The sequence below is a fragment of the Xiphophorus hellerii genome, chromosome 22 (assembly GCF_003331165.1).
Source record: "Xiphophorus hellerii strain 12219 chromosome 22, Xiphophorus_hellerii-4.1, whole genome shotgun sequence".
Lineage (NCBI taxonomy): Eukaryota > Metazoa > Chordata > Actinopteri > Cyprinodontiformes > Poeciliidae > Xiphophorus > Xiphophorus hellerii.
In genome coordinates this window covers 17,401,353-17,415,528 of record NC_045693.1, presented here as the reverse complement: position 1 = coordinate 17,415,528, position 14,176 = coordinate 17,401,353, and the positions used below count along the sequence as shown (strand labels likewise).

General features: G+C 35.0%; 2 protein-coding genes across 5 annotated transcripts; one reads left to right on the top strand and one right to left on the bottom strand.

Annotated features, from left to right (window-relative positions):
• The first annotated feature begins 253 nt into the window (after positions 1 to 253).
• On the top strand, positions 254 to 4,582 carry LOC116712584 (CMRF35-like molecule 1). 4 transcript variants are annotated; one of them, XM_032552384.1, is made up of 9 exons: positions 254 to 768; positions 1,054 to 1,371; positions 1,551 to 1,847; positions 2,464 to 2,596; positions 2,737 to 2,834; positions 2,920 to 2,954; positions 3,170 to 3,226; positions 3,329 to 3,394; positions 3,718 to 4,582. In XM_032552384.1, the coding sequence occupies exons 1-9, from the start codon at positions 723 to 725 to the stop codon at positions 3,778 to 3,780; spliced, it is 1,113 nt and encodes a 370-aa protein (XP_032408275.1). In that variant the 5' UTR covers positions 254 to 722; the 3' UTR covers positions 3,781 to 4,582. The 4 variants fall into 4 exon arrangements, with proteins under 4 accessions (XP_032408275.1, XP_032408277.1, XP_032408276.1 ...); XM_032552386.1 differs by having other exon boundaries at positions 254 to 1,371; positions 2,500 to 2,596; XM_032552385.1 differs by having other exon boundaries at positions 254 to 1,371; positions 3,329 to 3,385.
• A 2,655-nt stretch (positions 4,583 to 7,237) lies between these two features.
• Positions 7,238 to 14,055, bottom strand: LOC116712583 (histone-lysine N-methyltransferase SETDB1-B-like). Its single transcript, XM_032552382.1, has 7 exons — positions 13,864 to 14,055; positions 13,436 to 13,778; positions 13,146 to 13,319; positions 10,651 to 10,852; positions 10,492 to 10,565; positions 9,459 to 9,649; positions 7,238 to 8,151 (listed from the first exon to the last, which is right to left on the bottom strand). The coding sequence occupies exons 1-7, from the start codon at positions 13,888 to 13,890 to the stop codon at positions 8,035 to 8,037; spliced, it is 1,128 nt and encodes a 375-aa protein (XP_032408273.1). The 5' UTR covers positions 13,891 to 14,055; the 3' UTR covers positions 7,238 to 8,034.
• Between the last annotated feature and the right edge of the window lie 121 nt (positions 14,056 to 14,176).

Genomic DNA, 14,176 nt, shown 5'->3' with positions numbered 1-14,176 from the left:
TGACTACAGTGATTCATCTTTATTTCATCTGAATACCGTAGTACATTTAGCTGCTACCATGTACCATGTGGCTGGATGATTTTCTATTTGTGCATAAAGGACCTGAACAGGTACAGCTAATAAAGTGACCAGGCTTTTTCATTAAGTCTGTCTTTCTTTGCTATTTTAATGTGCTACAACAGAAAGACACTTTTTATATATATATATATATATCATCAGCCTAAGACATGTATTTGTCATTAAACATCGACTTCTGCTTTGCAAAACTGCAGGTTTACAGGCAAACCAAATCAAACGTGTAGCTTCATACATTGTCTTTACTTTTATCCTTCATCAGACTGAAATCTACATTTACATTTTTACAACCTATTAGATATTAGTAAGTAGACCTAAATTTGAACCCCCCATGTCTCAACACTTCACACGAGTTTAAAAACGCAATATCAGATTTGTAACAGGAAAAGGCTTCATTAAAAGTCTTTTGAAACTCAACTAAAATTCCAACTCTGTTGTAAAATATATTGTGTGACTAAAAATAGAGGAAAAAGAAAATTCTAAAAAATAGGCACATTGTGTCCCTCTGACAAACTAAACAAGAGCATAAACTGAGGGTAGCTTAAATATCCATAATAATGAATATGTAAATCACATTTTAAACAAACATCAAAAACAAGGAAGTAGTGAGTCAGTGTTACTGAACCAGTTGCTGTTCGCACATCGACATGGCTGTTTCTCTGAGTTTTCTTCTTATTCTACCTCTGATAACAGGTCAGTGGCTTCGCATTATACTTATTACATTTATTATCTCTGTGACCCAAAGCTGTGAACGTCTCCTTCACTGAAACATGTTCCTGCAAACTTGAAATTGTTTAATTTGTGCAGAGTCTAAAAGAATAAAGAGCAAATTATCAGTGAAAACTGTAGCTTCAGTCTGGATGCTCTAAAAAAATATTTTTTGCCTTCAGCAACTAGTTTTATTTCTTTTGTCGTGTTTCATAAATATGAGTGATATAACATGCAAAACATATTTCACTTTTTCTCTTTTTCTTCCAGGAAGTGAAAGTGTGAAGACAATCACTAAGGTGTCAGTGAAGATGGGAGCTTCAGTCAGTATCCCCTGTTCTTATGATTTAAAATACAAAGATCATGTGAAATATCTATGCAAAGGATTTTATTGGAATTCCTGCTCATATGAAGTTAGAACAGACTCACCACGGGAAACAGGAAAGTATTCAATCTCTGATGACAAAACTCAAAGAATTTACACTGTTACCATAAAACAGTTAACAGCTGACACTTATTACTGGTGTATTGTGGAGATTAATAACGGAGCTGATGACGGGCAGCTCTTTCAGCTGTCAGTCACCAAAGGTAAGCTGTGTTTCTGAACGCACATTTCAAACACTTGTAAACAAGAACAAATTAAAGATATAAAGTAAAACCATCAGGCACTAATAACAACATTTGTTTTGTTATTAGTCAAAGCAAATAATTTTTTTAAAGATTAGGCTGTCAAATGACGTGTTTATTATTATTTGTTTCCCATCAAGGTAAACCCATCCTCTGGGTGGCAGACCAGAATGTGACTGGATATATTGGCGACAACATAAACATAAACTTTTACTACGCTACCTCTGGAGGAATACAGTGGTGTAAGCTGGGCAGAACATGTGTGACACAGGAAACTGGAAAAATAGATGGAACAGCAGTAACCATCAACAAGGCTGCAGACAATGTATTCAGTGTAACTATGAGTGGACTGAAGCAAAAGGACAGTGGTTGGTATTACTGTGTCAGAGGAGATTTTCAGATGCCAGTTCACCTGACTGTGACTGTCAAACCCACTGGTAAGTGATTTACACACTGTAATTAAATAGAGATGGGTGAATATATCAGCTAAATATTTGTGTCTGCTAATTTTCAGTTTCCTATGTTCTCATGTTTAGTCTTACCAACCACTGATGACACTTGTTAACCTTTACCTTGTGTGTCCTGGTTGTCACACTAATGTAGCTCTTCAAATGAAATAAGTAACATTTAAAAAGCATACTGTTTCATCAACTCTAATGGCTGTTCCTTTAGCAGTCTGTTGATGTTATTTTAAATATTTTTTTTTTTATCAGAAGTCATTGATGTTGTTTTCTTTATATATTTACACATACCTCTGTACTTTTTCAGTGACTGACAGCAAACAGCTCACATAATCAATAGGTGTTAATTATTGTTCATAAAAGATGATTCATTGTTTCACTACCATGAAAAAAATAGCATCTAAATTCACTATTTGCTGTTGATAATATAATTATTCTTATTATTTTTTAGATTAATGATGTGGCAGAATTTCACAGTAAATGCATTACTACTTGTATCCATTGCAGTAACATCCCAACTAAAACCCAGGTTAATAATTTCCATGTTACTGATTTGATATATTCATGACATGATATTCTCATTGTACTGTAGTTGCACCAACTACTGTAGCTGCAACAACTACTGTAGCTGCAACAACTACTGTAGCTGCAACAACTACTATAGCTGCAACAACTACTGTCACAGGAGCAAGAGACAATACAACAACAGGTCATAAGGGAAACAGGTCAGCACACTTCAATGCTGCACTTTTGAGCACAGTGATTATTATGTGCTTGCTCAAAAACTGTCCTTTTAAAATTGTCTTAGTTTAAGATATTATCATTATCTACTGATCCGGAATTAGAATAATTATGTGTGTTTCAGCCCTTTTCCTGCTCTGATGAGCCTCGCCATCCCTCTGAGTGTGCTGATCTTCATTGTTATTGCTGCCTTATCAATCCTGTTTGTACTAAGAAGAACCAGTAAGTCTGACCGGACATCTGCTGCCACTTGGTTTATAAAAGTGTGTAAAAAAGGAATAATTAACAACAATTAAATGTTTCACAGAACGTGTCAGAATTAAGGATTCAACAGCGTCAAAAGTAAGTCGTACGTAAAATTAAAAGACTTGGATACGGTGTCAACGTTAATGATTTATTATCTCTGTTTCTTATCAAAGGCATTCATTTCTGTGGTTAATTTGTCATGAACAGAAATGCTTTGTACTGCCTGCTTACACTAAGAACTTATGCACCTTTTAAATTCTATAAAGCAAAGCTGATCTTGTCCAATGATATTTTAATTTGTCTATTTACAGAATGAAGGGGATTTAACATATTCAGAAGTCTCTTTCAAGAAAAACAAGGCAGCGCAGGTGAGCTGATACTAATAAGTATTTGAATCTTTACAGTTTGTTGTAATAAATTGTTCAATGTGGAAATAAATTAAAACTGTGTTATTTCTGTTTGAAACGCAGGCTGCAAGTGATACTGACATGACCTACAGCTCTGTTGTTCCTGTCAAGAAACAGAATGTGAGAATGGTAATTATTCAGAGAGCCGACGTGTAAACACACCATTTTTAAAAAAAACAAAAAACCTTATCAGCTACATGATTCGTTGCTACTTGCCATCGTTGATCATAGTTTATATGTGTACAATGTCAAATACTGTTAAACTCTCATTTGTATATCCACCTGAAAAACATGACAGAGTCTGAAAAATAAAAAAAAGAGATCAAAATAACTTAACATAAAAAAATGTCTTGTTTCTGGTTTTGAAGTCCGGCTAGTTTATGCTTCATATATGTTTGAAAATACGTCTCACATTTTAGGATTTCCCTCTGACCATTATTTTTCATTTACAGAGTGAAGGAAAAGATGAGGATGTTACATACAGCACAATCATTCATCACAAGCAAAAGGTTTAAATCTATCAAAAATGGTTTTTTTTCTTTTTCTTGTGACTAAGCGCTACCCGATATTGTCTGTCTCCACAAGTGTGAAACAATGACTCATTGTCTTAGAAAACCTCTGACCTTGTTTTTTTTTTGTTTTTTTTTTTACATTGGGTATACATGTATATATGCTTATACTCAAGGGGTGAATAGCAAGTTTAGCTTTTTATCATACTAGGCATCTTTTGTTGCTTCTAAGTATGATCTTGTTGAGGATAGAATGGGTTTATAACAACCCATTCTCAAAAAATGGAGAAAGTTAACAAGAAGTTAAATTAGTAAATACCATTGTTATTATCTATAATCATTTAGTAGGATGATTTGCATGAGCTGTTGCTAAGTTATGATCTATGTAAATCTGGAATAATTAAGACTGAATCCCTTTACTAAAATGTTTCTTCTGACTGGCAGTAATATAGAACTGTAGATTATACCATGATGAGGTGCATTGCTGTTACAGCTCTGCCCTATGCCTAACTGAACTAAAGAGCTACCTTAATGATTTTTCTTTTAGTTTGTTTTATTTTTCTGTCATTTTTGGACCACATTTGATCACTACTTTCTTTAAAATAATATTATAATATATTAAAAAATGTTGGGTGGGTCTATGAAATTAATTTTTCTTTATATGTACTGTATATATAAATGACTACAAATATGTCCCTATTCAAATCATGTAGCTGAACATTGTTTACTGTAGTTCTTAATCTGGCCGATAAGTTTGATAATAGTAACTTTTTAAAAATTTGTAACAGAATAAAGTTAATCTGGTGAATTTGTGTGTGTTTTGTTATGTGTTACAAATATTTTACAGAAGACAGGGCTCTCCCAGGACAGTATTCATGCAAGATCCTCTGCTGGATTCAATTACAAAATGCTGGTTTTATTCAAGGTGCGATTCTGTATGTCTCACTGGGAAATTTTTGAGATAACCTAAATCATGTTAAAAGAGGAACTCTGGAAATAATGACACGACACATTGTGACAACACATTGTGACAACACATTGTACTCATAACTGATAGAATTAAACAAGAACAAGAACCCGACTGTTTCTGCAATCATTGATTCTTTGTATACAGTTTGTATTTGAGATGGAACCCCATATGATGACATTCATAACAATTCAGAAAATTCAGGGCAGCCCTGCATTGACTAGACACACCCTCGTACACGCCAACACCACCATAAACGTTTCTGGTGACAAAAGTGGCTCATGCATAGCGCTCTGCTTAACATCTCCAGCGTTGTTGGCGGCCATCATTTCTGCTCAAAGTGAATTGTCGCTCAGAAGAGAACAGAACTCAGGCCCACTGGTCCGTAGTAGCATATTTACTCCCTGGTCTATGCAAGACAATGACGCCTGTGCCTGACCAGTTGGACATGTGTATTTAAAAGCCTAGAGAAAGTCACATTAAGTTCACTTGTAAAGGGTTGGCTATAATTCATTTTATGGTTATTCTGAAATTTCACCTGAAAGCCAAATATTGCTAACTTTGTGTTACTACTGCATGATAAGATGAAAATATGTAACATTTAGTGAAGTTGCAAAACATTCACTTAACGTGTCACTAGAAGGAATCACTTTTTGACATACGACGAAAATAAGAAAAATATTGCTTTCAACAGCATACTTTGTGTGCTGTTCTTTTACTGTCAAAGTGTTTATGAGCAGGTGTTAGCATAAAGAAGGAAACAGTGAGAAGTGAAATGAGGATGTAGTTCATATACAAATGTAAATAAAGTTATATCCGAACACCAAAGCTATTTTGGATAAAGCTATTAATATTTTTTTTTAAGTTAGAACAGAGAAGCAGTGAACTCTGGGACACTTTGTTTCCTTCACAGAAGCAGCATATTAATAAATATCTCCCTATTGTTCCTCTTTCGACAACGAGGCAAGAAACTGGAACAAAGTCCTAAAAGAATTTTATCCACCTCAACATATTAGATCATTTTCAGATGCAGTTTTACTTGGCTACAGTTTACATACACAGACAGAGATTAACATAGATTTTGCCTTTTAAAACTTTTATTTAAACAACTCTTGTTCGAGGATGAAATGATTGTGCAACATGCAGCACAATATGATTTTTGCAGAACAAGAACTGTGTGCACCCGCATAAATTTGCTCTGGATTTTCTGACATTCACACATTCAAAATTATAAATACAAATGCATCCGGTCTCCAATAATAGCAAAAGTGTCTGGGAAAACTATTTGTACCAAATTACTTAATGTAACACCAATACTTTTAAAGAGAGACACACGAAAGGCAAAGGACATTTTTCATTCCCCTCATCACCGGCTTCGTGGTGAATTTGAGCCCATATACCAGATAAGATTCAGACAGTTCAAAGCAAGGACTAATAGATGTAAAAACATTTTAGTTCAAGCGCCATTATTCACACATGTGCTCATTCACACATCTGTAAATAATGGCAAATGTCTCCACAAAGGACTTGTGGGTGGAGGTGTTGCAAGTTTATTTTTATTCAGGAAATTTTGATAAGCCGATGGCTGTAATTACTTTGTCATTTCAGTGTGATGGTTTTAATTAATATTTAGCTTCCACTGAGTGCTCTTTACTATTTTGGCAACATGTTTTTCAACTGGTTGCAAGGCAAATGTGCCAACAAGGGACTTGTTGGTGGAGGTGTTGCAAGTTTTCTACCAGTCACACCTTTCTATTAACCTTTCACACCCATGTGACACACTTGTTTTTACACATGTGCTTATTCACATCTATTCAGTACACAAATAAGTGGTGGAAAGTCACACAGACACAGGTATCAATTCCATCAACGTGGCTTGTCTGATGCTTATTTTGAATTAATAAAGCAAAAATAACTAACTACCAACTCTCTCTCTTGATACATGCAGACATAGTGCATACCTATATAGCTTCTATTTGCTAGTATTACAAGAATTTCTTTTGGAGCAGCCTTTGCCAAGATCTGGGAGAAGGCCTTAACTTAACTTTCAGAGGAAAGAAAATCTGGTAATCAGTCTATAACTGAAAATCTAGATTGACTAACATTTTTACCATGGAACAAAATATTCAAAAATGCTTAAAAAGAAAGCACAAAGTAAATGTAATATTCATGCCTTTTGCAAGTTTATGCACATTTGTACGACAGCTATATGTGTGGCTGGGACCTGAAAAGGTTTCTACTCGCCTATTATTTTCAGCGGGTTTCAAATCAAATTATACATTGGATAACTGTCTTATTTCCCATTTGTACCTCGATGTGACGCTAAATACAGACAAAACAACTACTTTATTGTAACTTATTCGTGGTGTACCATTCCCTCAGTTATGTTCAAGCCAAACAGATGAGAACTAAAAACGTTGACTGTCAATTTCACAACTAATTCTCAATGTTACAATCAATGTTGGACTGGATTACATGTAAAGCTAATTACAAAGGTCAAAGTAAATACACATAGTAAAACATTATTTTATTTTTTTCCTTTTATAAACAATACAGTGTACATGGCAGAATGGACATCATTTGCCAAGTTGTAAACAGAAATGAGTGAAAAGTTTCATTTTTAAAAAAAAAAATCTTTAAATGTCAAAAATATTTCTAGGGCAAAAAAAAAAAAAGGTGAGAATAACAGAATAAAATACGTTCACTACGGCTGAAGAAGCAATTGGTGTTACCTGTTGCTTCGTCAGCAACAGGTAACAATTATTTTCACAATTTTATTTGACAAATTGTGAAAATAGTGTCAAATAAAAAAACGGATAAAAGAAATATACGTTCTTAATATAGACAAATGCTTTACTTGCATGAGGGCATCAATTAAGAGCAGTTCCAGGATCAAAATAGGAGTAAAATTAAACTATAAATATTATGTTCAAATCAAACATAAGTTGTTCTGCTTAATATTTTTTGTCATATTTATCAGAGAGCAATGGGCTAAAGTTTTTTATTTGTCCTTGTTTAAACAGGTTACTATTAGCAGGGTTTCTATGCACAAAGATTTGGAAATACATTTAAAATGGAAAAATGCAACAAGTAGAGAATAAACGTATTTACACTTTTCAACAGAAACTAAAAGAATGACCAAAAGAAATAACTGCCAATTTGAGTTGACATACTTCAACCTTACATCTGCTCTGTCAAGAACCAAAATATAAGTCAACGGCCAGAAAGAAACATGTATTTACAGTCATAATGATTTTTTTTTTTAATGTCTTCTTTCTCTAAAAATGTATAGGTCATTTAGAGTCAGAATTGTCTGCCTTGGGTTCTGGAGTTTGCTTCAACTCCAAGAACTTGGACATATGCTCCAGTCGTAAGGAGCCTCGGTGGATCCAGTCCGTCTCCCCATTTTCCTGTGTAAAATATAAAATGTTTATATACAAACATTTTCAATAAATTAGAACAGGGGTTCCAATGAGGCACATTTGTCAGATTAAAGTAGTCTTTGAAAACAAGCCCAGCTTTGTGTATTAAAACGTTTGAGGTAATATTCTATCTTTTAATGCTGTGTTTACATCAGCTGTAAGAGGAAAAAACAGGCTTGAAAAAACTTCACTCTGTGTTTAATTACTCTATTATTGTACTGTTGACCATGACAATACTGAATCGACTGGAGAGCTGGGCCGGATTCTCTAACAAGACTTGACTGACTTAAAGATCAGGGACTTCTCTGTGTCAATGGGTAACTTTTCATTGAAGTTGACAAAATCCCTATAGAGGGTTCCCCAAGACTCCATCTTGGAGCGCCTCTTATTAAGTATATAAATGCTCCCACTAGCTCATTATGAATGATGAAATGATAAAATTCTGAGTTACTTTAAAATCAACGCTAAGATACAAGTTTTTGATTAATAATAATTAAATCATTAGTGTATGTCTGTTTTTAATCTTTTCCATCACTTTCCTTTATTTTGCCACAGTAATGTTCTGTTTCTTGCTCGTTTGTTGTTTTTTATTTTTAAGCATTTTGATGCTGAAATAGTATATTGAAATGTACGATTTCACTGAATTACAAGGATAGTGTGCCTTACATATAGACTACTCAGTCACACAAATGAACAAAAAAGTCTTTAACTTTCAGCCTGACCCAATAACTTTAAATTCTGTATTAGAGCTCAGCCTTGACACACACAGGAAACAATTTATTCAAAAAGAACCTTACGTCAATGCAATACTGAAATAGGAATGCAATCTTGTTCATGAAAGCGACTCTTCCGACTGAAAATAGACCAACTTTAACTGGTGACATTTGCAAACAACAAAAGAGAAAAGTATGGTTGGGACTGTCACTTTTGTTTAATAATGTTTAATAGAATATTTGTATGATGTCATCAGTCAAATGATGACCATAAAGATTATCTGTTAAAACAGAATTAGTGTCTTTGTGGATTTCATTTCAAAGGGAAATGTTGTGATATTTTTTAGCATCAATAAAACAAATATAAAAATAATACTACCAAATTTTCAGTCTACCAATATTAATTTTCTAGACTCATATTATTGCTGTACGTTGGTATCTCCCACGTCTGGATCATTTCCTTGAAACAGCACAAAAAAACATTCAAAGCTGTTCTATTTTTGGATTAAAACACAGCACTTAAATGGATTAGGTTTTAGATTTTACAACATAGAATAAAATCAGAAAAGAAAAGATACTAACCTCAAAAACAACCTTCATCAAGCTGCAATCAACCGACTCAACTTGACACTTCTGATGGACTCCATTCAGTTCTATTTTAAGGGTTTGTCCCTCTTTGTAGTGGGTTAGGTGTGGATACGGCCAACTCCTCAAGTATTGTTCCATGAAGCACTTGTGTGGACCATCTATAAGGTCCTCTAAAGGATCAGCCACTGTAAAAAAAAAAAAAAAGAAGAAATGAATCACCAAGTATTAAAGAAAAAATAAAAAAATTATTTCCACAGCAGTCCACAGTTTGTAGCACTTTTTGTTTCACAGTGCCCTCTTCTGGACAAAACAGCAAAAAGTACCAAATAAATTACAGAAATGTTAAGTAAAAACTTGTTTAAAAGAACTCCACTAAATTGATTACAAACATATTATCTTCATGTAGCATAACTACTATCATTCAATCCTGACAAAACATGAGCAATTACAGTTGAAGCCAGATATTGACATACACTGAATAAAAAGACACATTCGACAAAACCTTTACTGTTTTAGCTTAGTTAGAATTACCTGAATTATTTCTATTTGCTAGATGCCAGAAAACTTGGCAAAAACATTTTTCAGAATTTCTTTTGTGACTTTAAGGAAATTCAAAAGTTTACATACATTTGGTCGTAAAATGTATAATTTGGGTCACAAAAGAAATGTCTTTGCCAAGTTTTTAGGCATTTACAAAATAGAAATATATTCTGTAATTCTCACCAAGCTAAACCATGAAAAGTTTGGTCTGACTTAATTTCAGACAGTGACAAAGAAATGTGTGTGTCTTTTACTTTGGTGGATGTAATATCTGGCTTCAACTATATGCAGCATGAAACCAAATAAGCACAAAAAAGGAAAGTTTGTTTTTTTGCAATGCTAGGATAAAAAAAAGAGGTAAAATCCTGGCTAGGTGCAGGGTAAATATTATCTCTAAAACATAACATGTGAAACATACGTCATAATAATTCCACAGAAGATGCAAAATATAATTAATAAATAAAAAAGAGCAAACAGTCAAACTTACTTTGTCTGCAAATGAGATAAAGTGATGGTAAGCTGACATAAACTGGTGTGTGATCATCCAAAAACACCAGAAACCTGAAAAGCATAAAGTTATTCAAAAAGACTTTTTTTTTTCTAAATGGGGGTTCATAAATGTCTTAGCAGTCATTTGATCCAAGACCTTAAGCGATTCTTTCTGCTGGGAAGCTCAGCCAAAAGTCCAGACAGGAAGCACTGCTCGTCTTCTGGAGACTGAATTAAAACTCGGGCTCCGACGTACAGTTGGTCCAGCTTTGGGTTGGTTTTCTTTGCGATGTGATGTCCTGATACCAAGCTCTTCCCTTTTTCATCAAAAATCACTTTGTACTTTACTCGTCCATCGTCTGCAAAGACGAAAAGAAAACAAACAAAACCACTGAATCTTGTCTACGTGATTTTATTGCAGCTCATGAAACTCGAGGAAAACTGAGAGAAGCACAAAAAGCACAAGCCCTGTAACATGGCATATATTAAAAATAAAAAGGATGCAAAGTGTTTTTAAAGATGAAATGCGTTGATATTTCAGACACATTCAAGAGTCAGTACATAGGATTAAAGGGGAAAAGGGGTTAATGGTCTTTTAAATGTATTTACAAAAATAATTTTAAAAAACCGCTTAAAAACAACAATTGAACAGTCATTACTGTAAATGTAATTTGCTCTAGAAATGCTTCTACTAACCATCCTGGCATTAAGTAAGGAAGGTACAAAAAGCAACAGAAAACGCTAAAAATCCCAGGCAAACAAAGTCTTTATCTCAGCTTGCATCAGAGCAGTTACAGTGTAAAACATCAGAAAAACAGCAAAAGCTTTGTGGCAATATGTATGCAAAATGAGTGATGGAAGAAAAGGCTAATCTAGCAAAAATAAAACTAGCAAACCTAAGCAAGATAACTATGATGATTCTTTCACTTTCGGAGTGAAAGTTACTCCAGAAGACACAATAAAAGTGACTGTAATGTTTTTAAAATTCATTTTAAAGACACAGCTACCATGAATGGATTGCAATGACCCAATAATATCTCATAATCCAAGATTGTGTCTCAAGGTGCATTCAAATATATATAAAATGATGGCTTTTTTACAACTACCACTCTGTCATGACAGTATAACCTGTGAAAAAAAAAATTACTCCTCTGCCTTCTCCTGTCATCATCTGCATAAATACATTGCTCTGTCAGAAACTGACTGAGAGTCACTATACTCCAGTTGACCATTAACCCTCCTGTTATGTTCGTTTCTAGGGTACAGCAAAAATGTTCGTGGGTCAATTTGACCCAGGGAGTGTTTAATCATGCAATAGTGTCAGAAACCAAAAAATTCCTCCAAAACATTTTTGTATCTGATTATTAACTCCAATACTAACCATTTCAATCAATATTTGTGCAATGATGTTTTATTATTTCTCAGAAATTAAGGATCAATGACGACAACCTGCTCATTTACTCATTTGGACATAAAAAATGGAATTTAGATTTTTAATGTCCACTGAAAAAAACCTAGACACAAAAAAACAATAATTTCCTTGAAGTTGACCTTTGGTAAATTATTTTATATTATACTTCTTTTTTTTTACCAAAGGGTGATCTTTATAATTGAACTTGAGACACACATACTGTTCTGGGTCAAATTGACCCGCTGATTAAAATCAAGATAAATGAGTCATGCAGAGAGTATTTATGTTTTTCTCCACTTCTGCTGAGTGTCCACTCAGTGTGGGTGGAGTTTGTCCACAGGAACAGAAAAGATTCCCGTCAAAGGTTGTGTGAACACCTGCTTTCTCGCAGTTTCCTAGTGAAGTAAAGAGAATAGTGAGAAAGTGGGCTTGTGTGTGTGTGGTTGCGTGTGTCTGTGTGTGAGTGTGTGTGTGGTGAAATATGGTTCATAACTGCAAGGAAACATATAGAATTGGACATTTTAAAATCTTTTTTTGCACTTTAACCTGACTGCCGGGTCAAATTGACCCGAACAGTATCGATGTAAAAAGTAGACCTAGGGTTTGGTACAAATGTGTAACATGAATAAATTTTCAACTTATGTCTAGAGTGCACCTATTAAGACAAATAGAAAACGTTTCATGCAAAAAAAATGCTTCTATTTAATTTTTTTTAATTTGTAAATTTTAAAACGGGTCAATTTGACCCGGAACATAACAGGAGGGTTAATCAATTACTACATTACTGGATGATTTCCTTAATCAATTCATCACAATTAATCTGATTAACTGTTTCAACCCTGAAGTGTTTGTGTTTGCAGCTCGAGTCTAACTCCCAAATTTGATTTACCAACTGACTGGAAGAACCTTTAAACTCCACGGAAATGCACAACACTGACCAATGTTACATATTCCCATGAAGCACAAGACATTAACATATTACTCTGAACTCTGATTAATGTGATCTCAATAAGTTTGAACAGGATGACTCACTTTTCATGCTGGGGTCTTTTCTGAGGTAAAAGTTTTACCCTGATTGATACAGAAAGGAGAAAGAATGGTCACAGAAAACTACCTCAGTTCCTGAAAAAGGATTACTAGAGTCAACTAGAACACCTGTCTTCCCACTCAACTAATGATTTTATTTCAACTTATTAAAAAAAAAAACACACACACACTCACATTAAAGTGCTCTTTCTTACCCTTGTTAATGATCTCGACTATCTTGCCTTGTTGCCACCTCATGACTCTCCTCCTGGCCAGGACTACCATGTCCAACGCAATGGCCATCTCTGGAAAATCAGGCCGCTCTTTTCTCGTTTCATTGGAGTTGCTGGCAAAAGCTGCAGACACTATGATGGGGGCTGCTTCAGCAGCTGGGGATTGGGGGGAAACACAATTGCAATATGGAGTTTGGAGATTGAACTCCTTAGGCATTCTAGCAAGTCCACTGTTATCAGTAGTTTATATTTGTGGATGGAAAGGTTCTTACCTTTGTTGCTGTCTTTGCTGCCGCTGTTGATGTCGTTATTGCAGACGCTGCTGTTGCTGGTGCTGTTGTTATTGCTGCTCACTAACGGTGAAGGCACGTTCACGTCATTCGCCATTTTATGACTATGCTGACTTTTCTTTTTGGCTCCAAAATCCGAGTCTCCCGAATCGTCCTCCGGTTCCCACAGCATGTCGGAGTCGGAGCTGTCCGGGGATTCGGCTTCGCTGTCGAACTGCTGCGGCGTCGGCGGCTGAAGCGCATTGAGAGTAAACTCTGGGAGTCGAGTCAGAACCACCACTGGTTTCTTCTGTAGGTTCTCGTCGTTCAGGTCATCCATTTGTACCTTTTGCATTTGTAACATTACGGTCACAACTCTCAGACGCTAACGTTCACAGCCTTGTTATTCCAGGGCAAAATTCCCAACTTACTTTTTTGCGCATCCGGAATATGATCATCAAACGAAGGGAAACTAACAAAACCGAGATACGGTGACTTCAAATAGCCAAACAGCACAGAAAATTGCTTAGATACTCGTATTGTTACTCACACGCTAGCAAGCCGCAAACCTTCAGTTTCTTCTGTTTGATGGCGCACTCGTTGGTAAACACAGGGTAGCTGCATAACTGCCTCCTAGTGGAGCGGAGCAAGTTTTCGGTCAGATGTCTTAAGGGTCTGCAGCCTCAGTCCAGGTGACTAAAACGGGCTTAGAGCCACAAATATTAGCCCGTCATTTGTAAATAT

Coding starts and splice junctions, on each gene's coding strand:
- LOC116712583 (XM_032552382.1), bottom strand. CDS start 13,890: ATGATCATATTCCGGATGCGCAAAAAA. Junction 10,853..13,145: donor AGTCGAGATCATTAACAAGG/GTAAGAAAGAGC, acceptor TCGTCTTTGCAG/ACGATGGACGAGTAAAGTAC. Junction 9,650..10,491: donor TTATCTCATTTGCAGACAAA/GTAAGTTTGACT, acceptor TTTTTTTTACAG/TGGCTGATCCTTTAGAGGAC.
- LOC116712584 (XM_032552383.1), top strand. CDS start 1,002: ATGAGTGATATAACATGCAAAACATATTTCACTTTTTCTCTTTTTCTT. Junction 2,955..3,169: donor AGGATTCAACAGCGTCAAAA/GTAAGTCGTACG, acceptor GTCTATTTACAG/AATGAAGGGGATTTAACATA. Junction 3,227..3,328: donor AGAAAAACAAGGCAGCGCAG/GTGAGCTGATAC, acceptor TTTGAAACGCAG/GCTGCAAGTGATACTGACAT.